Source organism: Eretmochelys imbricata, chromosome 6 (assembly GCF_965152235.1).
Source record: "Eretmochelys imbricata isolate rEreImb1 chromosome 6, rEreImb1.hap1, whole genome shotgun sequence".
In the NCBI taxonomy this organism is placed as follows: Eukaryota; Metazoa; Chordata; order Testudines; family Cheloniidae; genus Eretmochelys; species Eretmochelys imbricata.
In genome coordinates, this window is record NC_135577.1 from 75,874,141 (window position 1) to 75,899,229 (window position 25,089).

The window sequence follows — 25,089 nt, forward strand, 5'->3', positions numbered from 1 at the left end:
CTCTGCAGCCACTCCCTCTGCTGCCTGCTTCTCAGCCTACCTAGGTTGGTTTTAACCCTCTCAGGGCCAGTGCGGGGCAGGTGCCCCGTCACAATGAGGTCATACTCTTTCCTATTGTCTTTCCTTATAACATATAAATCCTAAATTGCCAGCTCTTATCCTCTTTGCGTCCGCAGATGCTGAGAGTGCCTGCCACCTGACTTTTTTCTTGCTATCACTACCCTACACTGCTTTGGTGTTGCAGCCTCCTAGTACATATGTAAAACTCCATGCATTCACATACAACTTTTATCAACAGTGCACTGGTGTTTAAATCACTATTGTGGTTGCACTTTTTTCTGAGCAACATCTAAGTACTGTTGCATTTTGCTCTGTATCCCTCAGAGCCAGTATGGACAGAAAATTTAAGCTTTGCAGCTGCATGAGTGCAGTTAATTGTTGCCACTGGAATCCTACAAGTCTCCTCCCTTTTCACCTTCCTTAGTGATAATTTTGACAACTCAGACCCCTGGTTCTCTGTGCAGGACTCTTTCGTCAATGGGCTAAAATGGCTCACAGTGAATAGTCCCAAATTAGACTGCCCTTGTGATAAATAGCTAAGGAGAAGACTGAATCACTTGTTTACTGTCTGTGTCACACAGCACAGTACAAATTATTATATTCAATCCTGGGTCTTATCTGTTGGGTTTTGTTTTCACTGTACCATCTTAGACCTACAGATATTAATGTTTGCTTAAGGAGGAGGTAAAACACACTTTGCTAGGTGTCAACTCCTATTAAATAGATTATTTTTACAATATTTAAATTAACCGATGAAGAATATTTCATTTTATATCTATTCTTATTACAGAATTAAGTATCTACTTTAAACAGCACTCTCCATTATTACCCATCAGGAATATTTGTATTTTAGATACTTCCTTTCTAGTTTGGAATAAACATTACATTGGTCAGTAAGTTGATGTGCTACAGTATATCTGTTTATAGCATGCTAGAAAGTATATTAGATATACATTACAGTATATTGATTTACAACACACTGTATATAAGCAATTCAAAGACTTGGACACTTGCTTCTACCAGAGGTGATATGTTTAAGCAGAAGATTGGGTACAGTATTTCTTAGAGTCGTAGAGTTTAAGAGCAGAAGGGGCCACTAGATCATCTGCTATTGCCCCAAGCTTCAAAATTTTTTGGAATAAGGTAACAAAAAAAAATCTTATAACTAAAAGTTTTAGCATTCCAAGCAATTGAAATTATTCTGGAGTTTGCCAATCCAAAGAGTTGATGTAAGAGGCAAGAAATTAACAAGACTGCTACTCCCAAATGGTAAATAATATTCTGCCTCTTAAATAAAATACATGGTTTAAAAACCAACCCAAGCCATTTTCTCAGACTGGACTTTTTTTTTTTTTTACTTTTATTTTGGCATGTTCAAGATCCCTGAGATACTGGAACCTTAGAATATTAATCTATACGCTACCCCTACAGAAATGTTAATTTACTTCTGCGTCAGAAAGTGTTTGGAGAATTCTTGTTTGGTAGCTGGAGAGGAGTTAAACAATCTGGAAACAGGCAGCAACTAAGGAGCTGAGGATTTGTATATTATGTACAAACTGGTTAGGATTCCTATTTGGTTTTGTATTCCTTATTTTTCGTGTGGTTTACATTGTTTACTGCGTGAGTTATGTACTTAGACATTAAATCTGGTGAATTTCATGTTTATGATGGGTTTAAGGGAAGAGAGATATTGAGGAGATGACATTATAAGTTGTTTTTGCCTCTCCTTGTTATTTTGTCTCATATTTTTCTCATTTTACCAAGCAAATAAATGTAGTCATTTCTCCCTTTGATCTTTTATATCAGTCCAGATGCTATAGTTTAGCTCCTTCTAGCTGGCAAAAATAGTTAAAACAATTTAAACAAGATCTACACATAAGATGCTTCCTGGCTCACAGACTTCAACTGTTTCTGTCTCCAGCTGGTAGAAAACCAAGTATCCTTTCCCTCTCCCTAAAGAAACAATTAAAAGAAAGGCACACACAGTCAGACTCCTCTGCCCCAAAGAAAGAGAGAATTTGTTTTTTTGTTGGTTGTTGTTGCTCTAGTTCTCTGTACTAGGCACCATATAAACCCCCAAGATAGCGAAACTTGTCAGTTAAATTTTGGCCTTAGTTTTCTTTGTTGTCCAACAAAAAATGTTGAATTTTGTTGAATGACTTCTGTAGTTTGATCACAGCTATTCCCAAGAGAAAGATACAGTACATATTCTATAGCTATCTGCTAATTTAAATCTCTTTCCAGGGCAAATGAAGTACCTCAAAGGGAAATGCTTCTCTTAAACATGTTCAGTCTGGTCTATGCTCATCACTCATTGCAGTTGTGGTCTCTGATTCTCCCCTACTGAGTCAACAGGACTTGTATCAGAGAGCAGGAGCAGAGCCATGTTCCATTGGCTGAATATGTTTAACTGTAGGGAGAGAGGAGGAGAGTAGCTTTAGTTGCCAAATGTGCTGCTGCTTCCTTAGTGCCATATGAGGGACTGACTACCTCTGGGCCCTCGGTCTCACTTGCAACAAGCTTTCTTTAGAGAATGTGAGCAAGCGCCAACTGTGATTTATGAATGTAAGCACTAACAGTTACTCCACTTACTAAACACAACAAATAGTCAGCTTTTGTAGTCTGGTTTGCTTATTAAAAGAAAGAGCTCTACCAAGCATGTAATCAATGTAGCTAATATTATCCTAGAATGCTTTCATGTCAGTAGACAGAAGACTGTTTCAGTTCTTTAATTATGTTTTCAAAGCTAAAATGCAAGTATATTTTCATGACTAAGCAGTTATGTGTTGACAAGCCCATCTTCCCCTGAAATTCAAGCTTAATTTTATGCAGACCCATATGGCTTTCTTTTCATTTCATTACTCAGAACTGTGAATTGTATTAATTAGAGTCCTATTTGTTGGAATCATAATGAGTTTAAGGATATACAAATTTATTTTTACCGATTGCACCATACGCAAATAACAATCAAATCCATATTATTGTATGAAATCTTTTCATGTGTGGTCTGTGATTTGCAGTTACAATTTTTTAAAAGATATAGTAAAATCTTAGGTTTCAGAGTAACAGCTGTGTTAGTCTGTATTCGCAAAAAGAAAAGGAGTACTTGTGGCACCTTAGAGACTAACCAATTTATTTGAGCATGAGCTTTCGTGAGCTACAGCTCACTTCATCAGATACATACCGTGGAAACTGCAGCAGACTTTATATATACACAGAGAATATGAAACAATACCTCTTCCCACCCCGCTGTCCTGCTGGTAATAGCTTATCTAAAGTAATCGTCAGGTTAGGCCATTTCCAGCACAAATCCAGGTTTTCTCACCCTCCACCCCCCCACACAAATTCACTCTCCTGCTGGTGATAGCCCATCCAAGGTGACAACTCTTTACACAATGTGCATGATAATGAAGTTAGGCCATTTCCTGCACAAATCCAGGTTCTCTCACTCCCTCACCCCCCTCCAGAAACCCACCCCCATACACACACAGACTCACTCTCCTGCTGGTAATAGCTCGTCCAAACTGACCACTCTCCAAGTTTAAATCCAAGTTAAACCAGAACATCTGGGGGGGGGGAGGAAAAAACAAGAGGAAATAGGCTACCTTGCATAATGACTTAGCCACTCCCAGTCTCTATTTAAGCCTAAATTAATAGTATCCAATTTGCAAATGAATTCCAATTCAGCAGTTTCTCGCTGGAGTCTGGATTTGAAGTTTTTTTGTTTTAAGATAGCGACCTTCATGTCTGTGATTGCGTGACCAGAGAGATTGAAGTGTTCTCCGACTGGTTTATGAATGTTATAATTCTTGACATCTGATTTGTGTCCATTTATTCTTTTACGTAGAGACTGTCCAGTTTGACCAATGTACATGGCAGAGGGGCATTGCTGGCACATGATGGCATAAATCACATTGGTGGATGTGCAGGTGAACGAGCCTCTGATAGTGTGGCTGATGTTATTAGGCCCTGTGATGGTGTCCCCTGAATAGATATGTGGGCACAATTGGCAACGGGCTTTGTTGCAAGGATAAGTTCCTGGGTTAGTGGTTCTGTTGTGTGGTATGTGGTTGTTGGCGAGTATTTGCTTCAGGTTGCGGGGCTGTCTGTAGGCAAGGACTGGCCTGTCTCCCAAGATTTGTGAGAGTGTTGGGTCATCCTTTAGGATAGGTTGTAGATCCTTAATAATGCGTTGGAGGGGTTTTAGTTGGGGGCTGAAGGTGACGGCTAGTGGCGTTCTGTTATTTTCTTTGTTAGGCCTGTCCTGTAGTAGGTAACTTCTGGGAACTCTTCTGGCTCTATCAATCTGTTTCTTTACTTCCGCAGGTGGGTATTGTAGTTGTAAGAAAGCTTGACAGAGATCTTGTAGGTGTTTGTCTCTGTCTGAGGGGTTGGAGCAAATGCGGTTGTATCGCAGAGCTTGGCTGTAGACGATGGATCGTGTGGTGTGGTCAGGGTGAAAGCTGGAGGCATGCAGGTAGGAATAGCGGTCAGTAGGTTTCCGGTATAGGGTGGTGTTTATGTGACCATTGTTTATTAGCACTGTAGTGTCCAGGAAGTGGATCTCTTGTGTGGACTGGACCAGGCTGAGGTTGATGGTGGGATGGAAATTGTTGAAATCATGGTGGAATTCCTCAAGGGCTTCTTTTCCATGGGTCCAGATGATGAAGATGTCATCAATATAGCGCAAGTAGAGTAGGGACTTTAGGGGACGAGAGCTGAGGAAGCGTTGTTCTAAATCAGCCATAAAAATGTTGGCATCTTCATCATCTGGACCCATGGTGGAATTCCTCAAGGGCTTCTTTTCCATGGGTCCAGATGATGAAGATGCCAACATTTTTATGGCTGATTTAGAACAACGTCCCCTAAAGCCCCTACTCTACTTGCGCTATATTGATGACATCTTCATCATCTGGACCCATGGAAAAGAAGCCCTTGAGGAATTCCACCATGATTTCAACAATTTCCATCCCACCATCAACCTCAGCCTGGTCCAGTCCACACAAGAGATCCACTTCCTGGACACTACAGTGCTAATAAACAATGGTCACATAAACACCACCCTATACCGGAAACCTACTGACCGCTATTCCTACCTGCATGCCTCCAGCTTTCACCCTGACCACACCACATGATCCATCGTCTACAGCCAAGCTCTGCGATACAACCGCATTTGCTCCAACCCCTCAGACAGAGACAAACACCTACAAGATCTCTGTCAAGCTTTCTTACAACTACAATACCCACCTGCGGAAGTAAAGAAACAGATTGATAGAGCCAGAAGAGTTCCCAGAAGTTACCTACTACAGGACAGGCCTAACAAAGAAAATAACAGAACGTCACTAGCCGTCACCTTCAGCCCCCAACTAAAACCCCTCCAACGCATTATTAAGGATCTACAACCTATCCTAAAGGATGACCCAACACTCTCACAAATCTTGGGAGACAGGCCAGTCCTTGCCTACAGACAGCCCCGCAACCTGAAGCAAATACTCGCCAACAACCACATACCACACAACAGAACCACTAACCCAGGAACTTATCCTTGCAACAAAGCCCGTTGCCAATTGTGCCCACATATCTATTCAGGGGACACCATCACAGGGCCTAATAACATCAGCCACACTATCAGAGGCTCGTTCACCTGCACATCCACCAATGTGATTTATGCCATCATGTGCCAGCAATGCCCCTCTGCCATGTACATTGGTCAAACTGGACAGTCTCTACGTAAAAGAATAAATGGACACAAATCAGATGTCAAGAATTATAACATTCATAAACCAGTCGGAGAACACTTCAATCTCTCTGGTCACGCAATCACAGACATGAAGGTCGCTATCTTAAAACAAAAAAACTTCAAATCCAGACTCCAGCGAGAAACTGCTGAATTGGAATTCATTTGCAAATTGGATACTATTAATTTAGGCTTAAATAGAGACTGGGAGTGGCTAAGTCATTATGCAAGGTAGCCTATTTCCTCTTGTTTTTTCCTCCCCCCCCCCAGATGTTCTGGTTTAACTTGGATTTAAACTTGGAGAGTGGTCAGTTTGGACGAGCTATTACCAGCAGGAGAGTGAGTCTGTGTGTGTATGGGGGTGGGTTTCTGGAGGGGGGTGAGGGAGTGAGAGAACCTGGATTTGTGCAGGAAATGGCCTAACTTCATTATCATGCACATTGTGTAAAGAGTTGTCACCTTGGATGGGCTATCACCAGCAGGAGAGTGAATTTGTGTGGGGGGGTGGAGGGTGAGAAAACCTGGATTTGTGCTGGAAATGGCCTAACCTGACGATTACTTTAGATAAGCTATTACCAGCAGGACAGCGGGGTGGGAAGAGGTATTGTTTCATATTCTCTGTGTATATATAAAGTCTGCTGCAGTTTCCACGGTATGTATCTGATGAAGTGAGCTGTAGCTCACGAAAGCTCATGCTCAAATAAATTGGTTAGTCTTTAAGGTGCCACAAGTACTCCTTTTCTTTTTTAGTAAAATCTTAGTCTAACAAAATATTAAAAACGGTCTTACAAAATATTAATTGCACCCTCAGCAAGTTCGCAGATGACACTAAGCTGCGGGGGTGGGGGGGGTAGATATGCTGGAGGGTAGGGATAGGGTCCAGAGTGACCTAGACAAATTGGAAGATTGGGCCAAAAGAAATCTGATGAGGTTCAACAAGGACAAGTGCAGAGTCCTGCACGTAGGAAGGAAGAATCCCATGCACCGCTACAGACTAGGGACCGACTGGCTAAGCAGCAGTTCTGCAGAAAAAGACCTGGGGATTACAGTGGACGAGAAGCTGGATATGAGGCAGCAGTGTGCCCTTGTTGCCAAGAAGGTCAACGGCATATTGGGCTGTATTAGTAGGAGCATTGCCAGCCGATCAAGGGAAGTGATTATTCCCCTCTATTCAGCACTGGTGAGGCCACACCTGGAGTATTGCATCCAGTTTTGGTCCCCCCACTACAGAAGGGATGTGGACAAATTGGAGAGAGTCCAGCAGAGGGCAACGAAAATGATTAGAGGGCTGGGGCACATGATTTATGAGGAGAGGCTGAGGGAACTGGGATTATTTAGTCTACAGAAGAGAAGAAGAGTGAAGGTAGCTTTGATAGCAGCCTTCAACACCTGAAGGGGGGTTCCAAAGAGGATGGAGCTAGGTTCTCAGTGGTGGCAGATGACAGAACACGAAGCAATGGTCTTAAGTTGCAGTGTGGGAGGTCTAGTTTGGATATCAGGAAACACTATTTCACTAGGAGGCATTAAAGACATTAAGAGATGGAAAATCTCTCTCTTCCCTGGGTAGGCTGTTCCAATGTTAATTACTCACACTGTTAAAAAATTTTTTTGCCTGATTTTTAATTTGAAATTGTCTGGCTTTAACTTCCAGCCATTGGTTCTTGTTGTGCTGGCTTTCTCTGATATATTAAAAAGCACTTGGGTGCCTAGTATTTCTTCTCCATCAAGGCACTTATACAACATAAGCAAGTCACCTCTCAATCTTCTTTTTGATAATCTTTAAGGCTTTTAAGTCCCTCGCTGTAAGGCATTTTTCCAGGCCTCAAATCACGTGGCTTTTTTCTGTACCCTTTCCAATTAGTCGATATGTAGATGTTATCGGCTTTTAAAATTGAATACAGTTCAGTGCAAGATTTGAATACTAAATGTAGATATTCCTTCAAAACTTTTTGTGTGTGGTAGAAGCATGCTATCAACTCCGCTTTTTACTTCAAAAACCAAATCCCAAGTTTCTTCCCGTTACCTCAATTTGAAATACATTCCCACTCCACCCATACACTTTACTCCTCTCCCTGTGTGAGAGCTATTTGTATTATCCTCTGTCATCATTAACACCATTGTCAGTTTCAGAGTAACAGCCGTGTTAGTCTGTATTCGTAAAAAGAAAAGGAGTACTTGTGGCACCTTAGAGACTAACCAATTTATTTGAGCATAAGCTTTCAGTGAGCTGTAGCGCACAAAAGCTTATGCTCAAATAAATTGGTTAGTCTCTAAGGTGCCACAAGTACTCCTTTTCTTTTTACCATTGTCAGTATGGCCATGTGTATCTCCTGATCCTGGAAACATTTTCTTTGTCATCTTTGTAGCAGGCCTACTCTTCAGAAGCCTCTACCTATGTTTTTGGCACGGAAGCACAGTATGAAATGGCACTGTGTCTAGAGTGTCATGTTTCATAGACAGGCTTTTTTTGACTTTTATGTCACTAATCTGAATCGCTTCTTTATTTTTTTACAGAGTACCATGCTGCAATTTTGCAATTAAAGAGGGAAAACAAGGAAGAAGTTGAAAACTTAAAGGTACATCTTTTTAATGATGCTGATTTGTTATAAAGTGATTTTTTGTTCTTTAAATCTTGTGCAAGTTGCAGATTTAAGTAATCCAGTATGTGGTTTATGTTCTGATATTAAACATATTTTTGTTTTTCTCTCTAAAAGTAAGTTTTCAGCTGACTGGCAGCTCAATTAAAGTTAGTTTACTTAAAATCCATATGTGCAGTCACAAATCACTTTTAAAGGGATTTAGCATTTTTTCAAATGTTTCTTTTATAATCTTGCTGATTGTATCACTCCTGCAGGGCACAGGGCAAATTCAGCCCTCTGACTCATCAGCACTGTAATTTGTAAACTCATTTAGTATATTAAAACTCCAAGACTTAACTCATTGCTTTTTCATTTAAGTAGTAGCATGGATTTCTTGTAAAGTGCAATTATTCTCCAGAAAGTGCCCATAGGAATTGCATTTGTGGGGTTATGTGTCTGTGATTCCATATTTTACTACCTTTATGAGTAAAAGAATGTTTGTTTTCCTAAATGCCACCTCTGAAAACCCGGTCTGGTTTCTGACTGTTAGAGCTAGAAAGATCACAGTTCAACATAAATAGAAAAAGTTCTATGATCTGAATTTAATTAACTATCCTGTGGATGGTATATGAACTCATCAGAATCGAGTCCACTCTTCCAAAACAATGTTGGCTTTGCAGTGCTAACTGAAGTACAAAATAGCAAAAGTATATTTTTGTCCCAAAAGCAAGCAGATGTGATTGAATGTATAGCACAGGAGCAGATTTGTTGAATAAGAAGCTGGTGCCAGTTTTAAACACTTTGAATTATCTTCTGGTCAAACTATCTAGCACTTTTCTAGCACTGCACAGCGAATGAGGTGCAATACCTGCACCATGGTACCACAGTACGTTTTTCAGTGTGTAAGTCATGAGTTACAAACACATGCAGCGTTTCCATTGTCAACATTAAGGCAAATGGAATTGAAGACAGCAGGTAGAAAAAGTCTGAGCCTGGTGACATGAAAGGCAACATGTTTGCAGAAGCTTTACTAATAGATTCTACTTGTTGGGTCTCCTCCAGTGCTAAATGTTGTATTTTTTCCCTCTGTTACCCCACACACACTGACTCTTCTTGTGCTGGTATAATTTTTTCAGTTTTCATCATTTTTCTTGCGTCTATAGTGTGAAATCTTGCCGCACTGAAAAGTCAATGAGAAATTTGCCATTGACTCCAATGGGACCAGGATTTCATTCATATTGTTTGGTTTTTGAATTTTCTTCAAAATTCCTTGAAATGTATCAGTCTTGGTTTTTAATGCTGAAGACTTAGAATTTATTGATTTCTGTTTTTAAAAAGCATGTACTCAATAGCTGTAGATTAATCAATCAGATTATCCTGTCATATAAAAATTTTCAATATAACAATATAAAAACAAGTCCAATTAGCCTAATTTCATAACAAAATCTGGCCATCCAGCTGAACTCCTGTTGAGTGTTGAGTTCCAAGGAATTTTATCTCCCAAATTACTAAAAATTTGTAGTCTAGAGAAACACAAAAATGGTAGGCCAAATCTTAATTGTGTGTTTTAATGCCAACTCATAGAATTGTAGGACTGTAAGGGATCTCGAAAGGTCATCTAGTCCAGTCTCCTGCATCCCTTACAGGTGTTTGTCTAACCTGCTCTTAAAAGTCTCCAATGATGGAGATTCCCAAATCTCCCTAGGCAATCACAACACAGGGATGTGATTCCCAATATTTTAGTCACATTGCGTTCTTGACATCCTTTAGGTGACGCTATGCTTAAAGATAAGGAAAAGCCTCACAATTATTAACCATGACTATTGGAAAAGAAGAAGATTGTCACAGTTACCAGGCTAACAGCACCACCTGTAGGGCCGGCCTTAAGGGTGGGCCACCCAGGCATCCACCCAGGGTGCCATGGTCAGGGGGGCAGCAGTGCAGAGGTGTGTGTTGCCAGTGTAGTGTCAGAAAGTGCTCCTGGCTGGCTGGGAAGCGCTGCAAAATTGCAGAGGTGATGCGTCGGGGGGGCACCCAGATTTCTCCCTGCTTCTTCCTGGCAAAGGAACTTTTTTGTGCGGGAAGCAGTTGTGCACAGATACTGCTCATTCCCCCATTACTCTGCATCTCCCTAGGGGAGACTATAAGCGGGGGTGAGGAGCAACGCCGGCCTCCCAGCATCCAGGTCACTTTCCCCACCTGTGCTGTGCTGTGAGGCAAGCATCAGGAGCTGCTGCTCTCCTGCCTGCCCCTTACACAGCCCAGGTGGGGAAAGTGACTTGGAAGCAGGGAGCCCTGATGTTGCACCTCGCTCCCAACCCCACACTCCCCAAGGGGGCCGGAGGAGCAGTGTTCAAGCGGGGGAGTGAGCAGCAATGCCAGCCACTCCATGCATCCAGATCGTTTTCCACACATGGATGGAGGAGGGGGATGCAAGGGTTAAGGGTGAAGGGGGCACAATGCAGGCATTGGGGACACAGGAGGGGGCAGGCATTAGGATCACAGGAGGTGGAGAGCACAGGGATTGGGGGTGCAGGGAGCGTAGGGGTTGGGGCGAAGGGGGAGTGAGGAGCTTCTGAAGCCCACAGGGACCGGGGCAATGGGGGACACCTGTGGGGACCAGGGGCATTGGGGGAGTGCCGTGCCCATGGGGGCCAGGAGTGCCAAAATACAAGTTTGCCCAGGGTGCCATTTTCCTTAAGACCTGGCCCTGCTGACCTCTCCTGGTCTCTTTGAAGGCATCCCTTCCAGGTCTCGGTCCTCAAGCCATCACCTTTGTTGCGGTGGAATCCCACATGATTCTCCCACTCTCAGACCAGGCCTTGGGCTGCCGTCCCCCTGTACTAACCATCATTACTAGGGTTGCCAACTTTGTAATATTAAAAAACTGGACTCTCCAACAGGAGGGCCGGAACCTCTCTTTACCCGCTCCTTCCTACAGGTTTCACCCCAGCCCTGACTCTTCCTCCGAGGCCCCACTCCTGCCCCAGCCTCTTCCTCCTGAGGCCCCGCTCTGTTCACTTCTCTTTCCTCCTGCCCCCATTGCTCGCTGCGCTTCCCCTCTCTCTCCCCAACCTCTGCCTGGGTCGGGAGGCACTTGCCTGGGAAGCTGGGGCTGGGAGCTGCAGATGCCCAGTGCAGGTAGGAGGTGGCCCTGGCTAAGTAGGGGCTGGCACAGGTGATGATTCAGCACCTCCCCCGCCTGCAGTAACCGGATTTTGGGTGTCCAGTCAATAGATCTGACTGGACTTTCCAGTCGAAAACTGGGCATCTGGCTACCCTAGTCGTTATCTCAGCAGGCCTGATGTATGTTCAGTACCTGCAGTTCTGTTCCCTCTGGGAGCTATGGACAGTGGTATCCACTGACGAGACAGCCTTCTTAAAACCACTTACTGTTGATTTAGAACCAAATAATTTCAGAGAAAATTTACATTAAAACAGTCTATACATGTGGCTTTCCTTCCTAAGACTTATCTTCCCCATGAACCTGGAAAGGTCCTTACTGTTTCAGATGCTTTTGAGGGACGTTGTCATAAATATAAAGGGAAGGGTAAACACCTTTAAAATCCCTCCTGGCCAGAAGCAAAACCCTTTCACCTGTAAATGGTTAAGAAGCTAGGATAACCTCGCTGGCACCTGACCAAAATTACCAATGAGGAGACAAGATACTTTCAAAGCTGGAGTGGGGGAGAAACAAAGGGTCTCTCTGTCTGTGTGATGCTTTTGCCGGGAACAGAAAAGGAATGGAGTCTTATAACTTAGTAAGTAATCTAGCTAGATATGTGTTAGATTCTGTTTTGTTTAAATGGCTGAAAAAATAAGTTGTGCTGAATGGAATGTATATTCCTATTTTTGTGTCTTTTTGTAACTTAAGGTTTTGCCTAGAGGGATTCTCTGTGTTTTGAATCTGATTACCCTGTAAGGTATTTACCATCCTGATTTTACAGAGGTGATTCTTTTACTTTTTTTCTTCAATTAAAATTCTTCCTTTAAGAACCTGATTGCTTTTTCATTGTTCTTAAGATCCAAGGGTTTAGGTCTGTGTTCACCTTTGCAAATTGGTGAGGATTTTTATCAAGTCTTCCCCAGGAAAGGGGGTGTAGGGTTTGGGGAGGATTTTGGGGAGAAGGACGTTTCCAAGCGAGCTCTTTCCCTGTTATATATTTGTTAGATGCTTGGTGGTGGCAGCGATAAAGTCCAAGGGCAAAAGGTAAAATAGTTTGTACCTTGGGGAAGTTTTAACCTAAGCTGGTAAAAATAAGCTTACGGGGTTTTCATGCAGGTCACCACATCTGTACCCTAGAGTTCAGAGTGGGGAAGGAACCTTGACAAACGTGTATCTGTGTTCCATGTCAGTCTGTTTCCCCAGTACTAGCTCTCTCGTGACTCACCCCTTTCTCTGTCTTCAAAGAGTCTCTTTAGATGTTTAGTGTCCCTTTGATTCCTAGGCTGCCAACTTTGGCAAAGCAGCTGGGTAAGTTTGAGCTGGAGGCTGGAAGTAGCATTTTCATTTCAAAAGGATCAGCCATTTTCTTATTATTGCCCCCAAGTGTGTGTTGGGAGGCTACTTAGCTAGAGGTGAATGAGGAACACACAGACCATGTGGCATGGGGGCAAGAATGGGGGGCTTTGGTATGGGGAAGGGGAAACATATTCCGGAGACCAAAGGGGTAGTGTTAAATTCTCACCTCTGCAACCATGAAGACCGTAGTAGTGGAGGAGCCAGGGATACAGACTAAAACTATACTGTGAATCAAGTGACTCTTGTGGTAATCTTCAGTAGCAATGATTGTGAAGGCAAACTCCCACTAGAAGTGCATGGAAGGGCCCATAGTTATTTTGTATTTTTCAAAATAGAAATAGTCAAAATGTGGTGGGGAGGAAGATGAGGGTCCATATCCCTATTTTCTCCCTGAGACATAATCGGTTTATTTCTAGGAAGTGAACCACATAAAAATTTGTACAGGAGTCTAGAGAGCTACAGCAGCACCAATACTAGGTTACCCCGGAGAATGTAGATCGGGACTCCTTTAAAGCAAATTTGGACTCAGTAGTAGCAATGGTCACTCTTATGATGATCTTTCAATACTGTGATTTGGGGAATCCAAGCACACTTTATGAATTCTGTTTGATACTGGGACTCCATGTGTGTCTGTGTCAGACCCTATTTGAATGTGGGGCTTCTTGCCTTTTCTATTGTCTTTTTGCCTCCGTATTGGACTGAAATTCTAAGAGCTGGTGATACAGGGCTGACAATGGTGAGCCATTAATCTAAATAGTTCCCCTTCAAATGGGAGCACCTTAGGATGTGGAATAGTTGAAGTCTAGGGAAAACCAGTTTTGTCCAACTTTTCTGTGGGAGGTTCTAGAGCAGTGGAATTTCCTCAGAGACAGAACAAAGAAAGGCTGAGAGATTGGGACAGGGACTCACAAACAGCAAGCTGTGGCATGATAGGGGAAGAGAGGAGCCTGCTTTCATAATAGGGGGATCCTTCTTAACTGCAGTTTGAGCTGAGAAAGACAGAAACTGGTTTCAGTGCATAGGAGAGAGACAGATTCCATGATCTGAAGTAGAAGCTATGTGCAGGAGGGAAGATCCTGGGCTCCTTATAGGACTCTGGCCGGTGCTCAAAGAAAGCTCGGGATAGTGAGGCAGGGAATGGCATGTAGGTGTGTTATTCGTCTTGTTTAGAACTGCATATTCATTATGCTAACTAAAGAGTGTTTAGTTTTTGGGAACACTCACCAAATCTGTATATGTGTCTACCTCACGGTCATGTATCCCTGAAGACGAGGTTGAAGTGTGGGAAAGGGTATGCTTAAACCACTGGGGAGACTTAGAGATCATCACTGGTCTTGGGGGTCGAGTGCAGCACTAACACAGAGCTCCATTTCCATGAGGAGGTAACAGTCAGCTAGTGCCCAGGAAATGTCCCAAAGATACCAACGGGAGAGACGGTACCTCAAGGAAAGCTTTAAGAGCACATGTCCCAGTCTGTGAGATCCAAACCACAGTCTGATGAATGTCTAACCAAGGCGAGCTCTACCAGGGTTGTGTGTGACAGCTATACTTAATTCATCATGTAAAAAATATGGCTAGATGATACTACTTTATTGATAGACAGTGTCTGGTAACCCTACACATTCCATATTAAAAGACTCCATATTATTGAATAAAGTATTTTAGAATATGAAAACATAAATGGAAAGAAATGCTGACATGTTAATTATAGAGACAAAGTGGGTGAGGTAATATCTTTTATTGGACCAACTTCTGCTGTTGAGAGAGACAAGTTTGAAGCCACACGGAGCTCTTCTTCAGGTCTGGGAAAGGTATTCCGAACATCACATGATGCTAAATGCAAGGTGGAACAGATTGATCATTTTCCTGTGTGAGATTCCCAGGTGTGTTCAAACAAAGACAAAAGCACCCTAACACCCATGTCTGAACACTTTTCACGAAGTGACCACTCTATATCTGACCTATCAGTCCTCATCCTCAAAGGAAATCTGCACAACACTTTCAAAAGAGAAACCTGAGCTATTAAATTCATAACTCTGCTAGACACTAAAAATCATGGATTGAACAGAAACACTGGACTTATGGTTTATTACAACAATTTGTAACCCAAGAACCCCCTCTTTTTGTTTTATGACTGCAGAAGTGTTAATGGGCCAGTCTACCTTGAATGGTTCCTTGCAATATGTGCTAACTACTTATGCTAAACCATCTGTTCCACCTTGCCTGTTGCTGTGATGCTCAGAGTACCATGCCACAAGAGGAGCTGTTGATTGGTTTCCATTAAAAACATTAATTTTGGACTTTTTTGTTTTCCATGAAAATAAATTTGAAAGAAATTGAGGGGGTAGTAGATTCCTGAACTGTAAAGTTCAGAAACATTTTTTTCGTTAATTTGCTATTCTCAAACTTTGTGTGATAAAAACTTAAGTCTCTTGTTAAAAGAAGCAATTAAGGTAGTTTGTATTTTTTTCCCATGATTGATCAACTAATGTTAATTCATTAACTGCTAAGATTGAAATATGAATGTTTTGTCAAAGTATAATAGATAACATAAAGGGTTGCATATGATCTTCAGTTTAGACGAAGGAAAATGTGCATGCATTATTTGCAAGCTCGTGCCTAGTTGTGACTCAATTATCAGTTATGATGATGCCAGAAAAACCGACCATTATCCATTTTAAATGCATAAATACAACTTAAAGTTAGTTTAAATGCAAAAGTTTTCTGCACATGATCTGTGGAAATTGGTGGGAACTGATACTGCCATTGTGGTGGTTTCCCACAAGATGTATTATATTCATACATTTTCTCATATGGTATACATTTGTTTGGTGATGTCTTTATTTTGATGCTTGACAGCTTTAGTTCATAATATTTTAGTTATAAAAAAGTCTGTAGGAATGTTTCACTGGGCTGTGAGGTAGTGAAAATGAAGTGCAATGTCTTTAGCGTGATACTTCAAAATAATAGGAGAGTGAGTTTGTGTGTGTGGTTTTTGGAGGGGGGTGAGGGAGTGAGAGAACCTGGATTTGTGCTGGCAATGGCCCATCTTGATTATCGTACACATTGTGAAGAGAGTGGTCACTTTGGATGGGCTATTACCAGCAGGAGAGTGAGTTTGTGGGGGGGGGGGGGCAGAGGGTGAGAAAACCTGGATTTGTGCTGGAAATGGCCCAACTTGATGATCACTTTAGATAAACTATTACCAGCAGGACAGTGGGGTGGGAGGAGGTATTGTTTCATGGTCTCTGTGTGTATGTAATGTCTTCTGCAGTTTCCACGGTATGCATCCGATGAAGTGAGCTGTAGCTCACGAAAGCTCATGCTCAAATAAATTGGTTAGTCTCTAAGGTGCCACAAGTACTCCTTTTCTTTTTGCGAAGACAGACTAACACAGCTGTTACTCTGAAACCAGTGCTCTTGTAGCTGTCAGTGTAGATAGATTGCAGCGCTTTCCCTACTGTGCTCTACGAAGGCTGGTTTAACTGAAAGCGCTGTACATCTGCAAGTGTAGCCATGCCCTAAGCTACAGCATCAGCACTGCAGCTGCACCACTGGAGTGCTTCAGTGTAAACAGGTTTCAGAGTAACAGCCGTGTTAGTCTGTATTCGCAAAAAGAAAAGGAGTACTTGTGGCACCTTAGAGACTAACCAATTTATTTGCGCATAAGCTTTCATGAGCTTATGCTCAAATTGGTTAGTCTCTAAGGTGCCACAAGTACTCCTTTTCTTTCCGTGTAAACACTCACTCCAGCAACGGAGGGGTTCTCCCATTGCTGTGTTTAATTCATCTCCCCAGGATGTGATAGGTAGGTCTATGGAAGAATCCTTCCATTGACTTAGCAGTGTCTGCACCAGATGTTAAGATGACATAGCCATGTTGCTCAGGGGTGTGTATGTCTCACACCCCTGAGAGACTTACGTAGGCTGGTGTAAGTTTTCAGTGTAGACCAGCCCTAAGTCACTTCACAGACATTGCATTACCTTTAATTATGCTTGGGACTGCAAAATTTAAAGTATTAACAGCAAAGGAACATGTTGTGCCCTGGACTAATGTACTAATTTAGGCTAGATCCTGGCCAGCACCCTTTCCTGGCCACCCACTAGGATGGCTGTGAGGGGAATCCAGGATTCTGGATTCCCCAGGATGTTTCAGGCTCCTCCTGGAGTCTGAACAGAGTCCAGCCATTGCCCCAGCCTTGGGGTCTCTCGGCATACTCTCAGGGCACAGATTTTCTGTCTGGCATCCCCCTGATTGTCAGAACTCACCGTCCAGCTGCCTAAACCCTCTGGATGCAACATTGATCCGTTAGATTCCCTGATACTTAAACAGACCCCTTTACCAGAACTCCACCGACCCAAAAGGTGTGAGTTTAACTGTCTCAGGGCATGCAGCACTTGTGAAGCAGTCAACACTCATTCAACACTTTGTACAGTCTAACATCTTTATGCTCTTTATAGTAACCATGTAAAGCACATGAGAGTACAGATCATACACAACAATAAAACATCCTAAACAGTGTCCCTCACTAGCTCATCCTTCCCTTGGGAGTCCTCCACCCCTCCCACACCCCTTGTCTACCCTACCCCTGCAGCTGCCTCCCTCATCTTAGCCTGATGCAAAATGGCTCTCTCTCCCCAGTTTTCCTCCCATCCCTCCAATCCTGAGTTCCTTTACAGACTTCTGCTGAGGTCACCTGCTTCTTTTCTTCTCCTGGTAACTTTCTGTGACTTTCACCACAACCACCCTCCCACCCCCCCCCCCTTCAGATAAAAGGAGGAAGTGTCTTCTCCCACTTAGAGTGTAAATCCGTTGTCCCAAGGTCTTTTACTTTGAATGGATCGTTGAGTGCTGATCACTCACCGTTGTCTCTGGCCTCGCAGAGACATGACACAACCCTGCTAACTCATGGGGGGGACTCACATACATATGAGCTTTCTCTGACACAGAAGTTGCATGATACAATTTAATCAAATTATCTGCAATTCGGAAGTGTTACAGGCAGCATCCGCAATCTGTCACAATGCCGGTATGCTCTTAGACTACGTCGACGCTCTGAGGTAGGGGGGTGAATGGCCCTGCTCATGGACGCGCACACAGGTGCTAGGGCTTATTGCACTAGCATGTGTATAAAGAGCAGTGTAGCCATGGTAGCATGGGCAGTGCAGGCACAGCTGACCTATGTCAAGTACAAACCCACCTGAAACCGGTGGGTACGTACTCGGCACATGCCTCCACTGCTGCTACTTGTGCTTCCACAGCTACTCTGCTGTTTATACTCGCACCAGCTGATGAGAGCTAGCTGGAGCAAGTATGTGTATGCAAACAAGGGGGTCACATCCCTAGCTCATGGTGCAGAATTAGCTGTAGTTTCTCTTGGCTTTTTATAATCTGTAGGATGGAATTTTTTATAAGATTAAAGGAGGATTACTACAGGTTTATTTAAAAAAAAAACCTATCGAGTGTTATATTGAAGAAATTTAGGCTACGGCTAAGTTTTAATATAACAGTTTGTTGCATTTTACTTCGGCATGGGACAGTGTGTTGGTAGCATCTCTGTCAACTAAGGTAAACACAAGACTTAGATGTGTTTTTGACAACCAGAGCATTGAGACACCCCACAAACAGACATGTCATATTTCTCTCTCTGCAGCTACTCTTTGCAAACTGATCCAGAGACCAGAACTTTATAGGGGCTGTGAAGAAAGTTGCTCATCATGCCACCCCTACCATAGATTAGGGGTGAGATCCGTACTCCCATTCCTGCCCCTGTACTTCAGGTAAAAAGGCTTAGAGCATTGTAAAGGGGCCAACAAAAAAGCCAGCTGTGGGCAGGGGTGGATCCCAACAATGCGGGAACCAAGGAAGACAGCTATAAGGTTGCCCTTCAAGGATCCCAACAAAGCCATTGCAGAGTGGGCATGCTGAGGGAAGGGAAGAGGTACGGTCACATACTGCTGTAGAGATTCTAGGCAGTGCTGCAGCCTGTGGGATGTCCCAGGGAGGCTGCCGTAGTTTAGACATCCTAAACATAAACCCTAAACATAGGGTTGTCTGAATTATGCCAGGGGCCTCTCCAGCCCATGGAGTGGCCAAGGATCAGGAAAGGTGCAAAGGGGGCTTAAATCACCATAGGCCTTTTTCCCCTTGGGCTGTGAGTTCTGTGCTACATCTGTGTAATAGTGTATGTCTTCACTGAAAAGCTAGCCCTGGATCTTATGCAGGTTCTAGCCCAAACCCCTCTACTGTCCATGCAAAAATCTTTTACCTGGGTTTGGAGATGCTTTAAGACTGGGGCTATCTGACACTGGGCTAGATATTAAAGGTCAGGCCCTGCTTTTACGTGGCTGGAACCTGCCCAATTTGGATTAAGGGTGCAGGCTAAATCATTCAAGTACTTACAGTACTCCAGTGCTATTCCCACAGTCCACTGAAAGACAGACAAGTTCTCTGGCAATTGACTCGATTGGGAAAGAATCTTAGAACATCTCAACACAAAAAAGTGTGGATTATGCCCCCAGCCCAGACACATATGGGCTAGTGCAGAAACAGTGAGAGCACAGTAATGTGGGTTTGGATTTGCAAAGGGGAAGCTCGCCTGGTTAGGCTGACCTGGGTGCTGATCCCCTGGGCTAACTCTGCTGTGAAGACATACCCATAGAGCCCACAGCACATTATCGTACTGTAGGAATTCATAGACAGTGATTATATGGGTGTTTAGTTTACACTAGGCATGGCCAGTTCATTCACAGGAGAAGAGGGGAAGATAAAAGAAGAAAACTTTTCTGATCAGACATGTATGACAATCAATTATTTTGTGTTATCTTTTATATTCTTTGGAATCTCCTGGCCTGTGTAAAGGAAAATCCTGTTGTGTTCCCATTGGAAGGAAGAACCAGGTTTTAATGAGAGCATTCTTCACACCATCCATTCAACAGGATGGGTGGTGTTTCAAAGATGATAATCACTACAGTGAATATATCAAACTTTAGTAGTTTGAGTCATAGAAAATAGTAGGACCCTCATGATGCATTGATGGATGAAGTTTCCTATACCTGATTTACTTTGGTAAGTCCAAACCTGGAAGCGCAGTACTTTTAGTGATAACTTTTTGAAATTAATTCTCAGAGTAAGTGAACATAGGCACTCATCATAGTTTAATGGATTATTATTGAATCTGCACCTCTAAATTAGTTTTCTAAGGTAATTAAGTTCAACTGAAATGTGCACATGAAATTTTACTGTTCATTTAGTGACTTTACAGTCCTTACTTATGTAAATGTCAAATAACCATCTAGTTGTAACGATTAGCACATTTTCAACATTTCATCTTTTATTTAAAAACGATATAGAATTTTTTTCACCACAGCAGCTATTAGTATACTATTCCCACTCTATATTATTTAAATGTATTTCCTATTGCCTCCACTAGAGGTCAGCTAAACCTTCTTTCAGAAAAAATCATAGCATAGCATAGAACATCCTTTTTAGTGTATAGTACTGACATTTCATTCTAAAATGTGAAGGTTTATTACACTATGTACAAAATGTTTTTTGGGGCAGGGACTGTTTGGAAAGCATCAAGCCGATGTTCAGTTCTACCACAATTTAAATTAAAAATAACACAGTTATTGAGATTTGGTGCTAATGTTTTAGTAATAGTACTGATTTGTATTTTAGGATGACTAAGCCTAGAGATTTTAGCATAAAAACAAAACAAAAACACAAAAAAATCCACTCCTGCCCCTCCAAATCAACCATAAAATAAAAATTATATTATGAAGGCTAAATTCTGAGGCAGGAAAATAACTCCTTCCATCCAACATATGAAAAACCCTGACTAGCAATACATTAAATGTAAATTAAAAAGTAAGAGATTATGTAAATGCAATATAATTATTGCATTTCTGCATAGTGCTTTTTTAACACTACTTTCCAGTGTAATAATACAAGTTTTGGTACAGTACAATTTTGTAATTACAGTACATTTGTGAAGATGGGCAACAAAATCTGAATCTGAACTTCATCTCTCTCTCTTATCCCAGCTATTTGCTCAAATGTAGAAAGAAATTTCTCTCCTAAATCAGTTGCACAGGAGGTAACTCGGGTTTTGGAAGATTTAAATGTAATTAGCTTAAATTAAGTACCTTTCAGTTCAACAATAAAAAAAAATTACTCTAAATGAGGGTAGGGCATTGGAGTCGGACTCAGAAGACTGGGTTCAATTCTCGGCTCTGCCACTGGTTTCCTGGGTGACTTCCCTCTGTGTGTCTCAGGTTACACAACTGTAAAATGGGGATAAGAATTCTAACATCCTCTGTGAAGTGCTTTGAATACCTATGGATGAAAAGTGTAATATAAAAACAAGATGTATTACCATTATGATTAAATTATCATATCTGGTATCCTTGGTAGTAACTTTTTTTCTTCTTCTTTTCTCTTCTGTCCCCTTTCAGCAGTAGCTCTTGTTTAGATTGCTTAAGAATCTTCTATTTATATATAATTGAATTTAATTTATTAGTTGAATTGCTGCTTTTGGGTAGGATATTGAACTTCCTGGCACATTTCATGCAGTTGAACAAATAACAGATTTTTTTTCAGTTTTTTCACGCTGAAATGAACACTGGACCTTCAAAATTTGTTTCAGGTTGAAAAAAATACTTTGTAAGACCCAAAATGATTTCTTGTTTTTGAGGGGGTGCGAGTTAACCTTTTAAAAATCTTTTAAAAACAAATCTAGCTAATTTTTAAAATGAAAAGTCCAAAATTTCAAATAAATTATTCTGAAAATAACTGACTTTTACATTTTTTTTGAATATTCATGAATAGTTTTGGTTGTCCCAATACTACGTTTTTCAGCAAATTTACTATTGGACTGAAAAAAATTGTCCTTCTCTAATAATTTGTATGTTTTGAGTGAACAGGCATCATAATATTGAAGTGAGTAGTTTGCCTGAGGAATTATCTTCTCCATTGCTAGTATTTCACAGGTTTTCTGGAATCACTTAAAGATGCTCAAATATGTTGAGTTTCCCATTGTCTTCCTTTTGTGATCCTTGCAGCAAGCAAGAGAACATGCAATAGTGCAGATTTCAGAAAATTTTCACATTCCAAATTGGGCTGAAAAGTTGAAATCTCAAAATTTTTTGCAAATCAGTATTAGTTTTGATTAAGGATTTTTCACTATTTTAATATTAGCCAGTGGTATTTTTGATCGATCCTGCACATACCAGTCTAGTATTCTTTAAACTCTAGCAGATAGGTAGTATGAGGGCAGGTTAGGTAACACTAGCCCCTTTCCGTTTTTTGCCTAAGTTAGAAAGCAGCATGGACAAGTGGGTAAAGTAATGGGGTCTATTTGCAACTTGGTTGTTTAACCTCTGTGTGGTAATGGATAAGACATTTCATCTCAGTTTCACCATCTGTAAAATAGGAATAATGATAATTACCAGGGCCGGCTCTAGGATTTTTGCCACCCCAAGCAAAAAAATCTTTGGCCGCCCCTGCTTTTTTTTCGCCCCCCCTCCCCCCCCCGCCACCCCCAACTCCGCCCCTTCTTGACCTCTTCCCCAAATCCCCAGCCCCGCCTCCTCCCCCAGGTGTGCCGCATTTCCTGCCCACCCCATTGCTTCCTGCGGTTCCTTCCCCGCAACTCCCTGCCCTAGCTCACTTCTGCTCCACCTGCTCCCCTGAACACGCTGCCACTCCGCTTCTCCCCACTCCCTCTCAGGTGAGGGAGAGGCAGCGCATTCAGGGGAGCAGGCGGAGCAGAGGTAAGCTGGGGGGGGAGCGCAGGAAGTAACGGGAGGGGGAGTAGAGGAACCGTTCCCTGCCCTACCTCACCTCCACTCCACCACCGCCGCCTCCCCCGAGCACACTGCCGCTCGGCTTCTCCTCCCTCCCTTCCAGGCTTGCCGCGTGAGCTGTTTTGCGTGTGGCAAGCCTGGTGGTGGGGGGGAGCGGAGAGGCGGTGGCGCGCTCAGGGGAGCAGGCGGAGGCGGAGTGGAGGCGAGTTGGGGCGGCAGGGGCACATTTCTAGGGGTGACATGGCCGGTGCTGGAATGCCGCCCCAAGCACCTGCTTGTTTTGCTGGTGCCTAGAGCCGGCCCTGATGATTACCTTCCTTTGAAAGTGATTTGAGGTTTACGGATGAAAAGCACTATTTAAGAGAATGGTGGTGGTGGCTTTATTCAGTTTTAGCTTCTGTTTGAGCCAAATAAAATGCAGGATTTGCCTTTTTAGGAGATCAAATTGATATTGGTACCTAGACTGGAAAAGCTTGAAAAAAAATAACTTGGTAATCTGGAAAGGTTATTTATTTTCAAGTTATTGACCTGATCTATCCCACTAAACATTCATCTGTTTCCATGGCTAGATATTACTCTGTATTAATTTGACCATTACAGAGTTTCTAACTACTACCAGATAGCTGAGTCTTGACCTTTGAAAGGGAAAAGATCCCTTAACATCCAAAGTTCAGAGCTGGATAGGTTCAGCACAGCACTTTCAACATTACTTTAGTTCAGTTTAGTTCATTTGATTTAGTTTAGTATTTTATGTTTTATTTTCTGCAGTCTTTAAACATGTTGGGCAAAGAAACTATTGGCATGCTGATGAAGATCAGATATCATGTAATTTTGTTTAAATCCACCAGGGAATATCCAGTAATAGGACTATCTCCAGTTGGAGTAGTAGAATAAGGATCACCATCATGTCTGCTAAGAAATCAAATCCATGTAGCCCTATACTTTGCAATTCCATTTTATTTGAAGCCATTAATGAACCATGTGGATACATAGTTTATATATACACTTGGCAAACTCGTTCCACTAGCCTATTTTATTTATAAGACTTATGACTAGGAAAGGACATTACAACCAGTCAAAACTCTTCTTCATCCCTAGAGAATGGGAAGGAATGGAATTATCATATACAAGACCGAATGGGTTATGTGTAGCTGTCTCCAAAGGTTATTGGCACCTTGCTTGTTATGGATAAAACTAACCTGGTCTTTATTGACAAAATTAGGGAGGATTTGTTCTAACCTCCGTGCAAAGGCCAAGAGAGTGCTTTATAATATCATTAGAAAGGGCACAGAAATGAAGCAAAGCTTTATACATTTTTGTTCTTTATTGAATGACAGAAAATGTGGCTGTCCTTCTAATGTCTAGGATTTACCCATGCTCTTGTACATAGAATGTTTTATTAAATATGGTGCCGGGATATATTAAAATGTATTAGAGTATGTGGCTGGAAAGTCAATGGGCTCCAAAGTAGATCTGGGTGAAATATTTTTGGCAAATTGTTTATTTGCCAAAGGCACAGTTTCAGTCTACCCAGAACTCACACAAATTAACTAACCAGTTTCAGCATGAAAACGTTTTTCTGGCCAGATTCACAAAACAAGAGGAGGAGGTGTCATAAATATAAAGGGAAGGGTACCCACCTTTCTGTATACAGAACTATAAAATCCCTCCTGGCCAGAGGCAGAACCCATTCACCTGTAAAGGGTTAAGAAGCTAGGATAACCTCGCTGGCACCTGACCAAAATGACCAATGAGGAGACAAGTTACTTTCAAAGCTGGGGGGGGGACAAAGGGTCTGTCTGTCTGTGTGATACTTTTGCCGGGACCATGTCAGGAATGCTCTTCAGAACTTCTGTTAAGTTAGTAAGTAATCTAGCTAGAAATGCGTTAGATTTTTCTTTTGTTTAATGGCTAGTAAAATAGCTGTGCTGAATGGAATGTATATTCCTGTTTTTGTGTCTTTTTGTAACTAAAGGTTTTGCCTAGAGGGATTCTCTATGTTTTGAATCTGATTACCCTGTAAGGTAGTTACCATCCTGATTTTACAGAGGTGATTCTTTTACTTTTTCTTTAATTAAAATTCTTCTTTTAAGATCCTGATTGCTTTTTCATTGTTCTTAAGATCCAAGGGTTTGGGTCTGTGTTCACCTGTACAAATTGGTGAGGATTTTTATCAAGCCTTCCCCAGGAAAGGGGGTGTAGGGCTTGGGGGGATATTTTGGGGGAGAAGACTTCTCCAAGTGGGCTCTTTCCCTGTTCTTTGTTTAACACGCTTGGTGGTGGCAGCCTAGGGTTCAAGGACAAGGCAAAGTTTGTACCTTGAGGAAGTTTTTAACCCAAGCTGGTAAGAATAAGCTTAGGGGGTCTTTCATGCAGGTCCCCACA

At 42.1% G+C, this 25,089-nt stretch overlaps 1 protein-coding gene across 1 annotated transcript in view; it reads left to right on the forward strand.

Moving 5' to 3' along the window:
• The window catches only part of FMN1 (formin 1), a 358,987-nt gene that overhangs the window by 139,056 nt on the left and 194,842 nt on the right, over positions 1-25,089 (forward strand). The window contains exon 5 of the mRNA XM_077820284.1: positions 8,312-8,373. Within this exon, the coding sequence (XP_077676410.1) occupies positions 8,312-8,373 (62 nt within the window). The remainder of the gene's footprint in view (positions 1-8,311; positions 8,374-25,089) is intronic.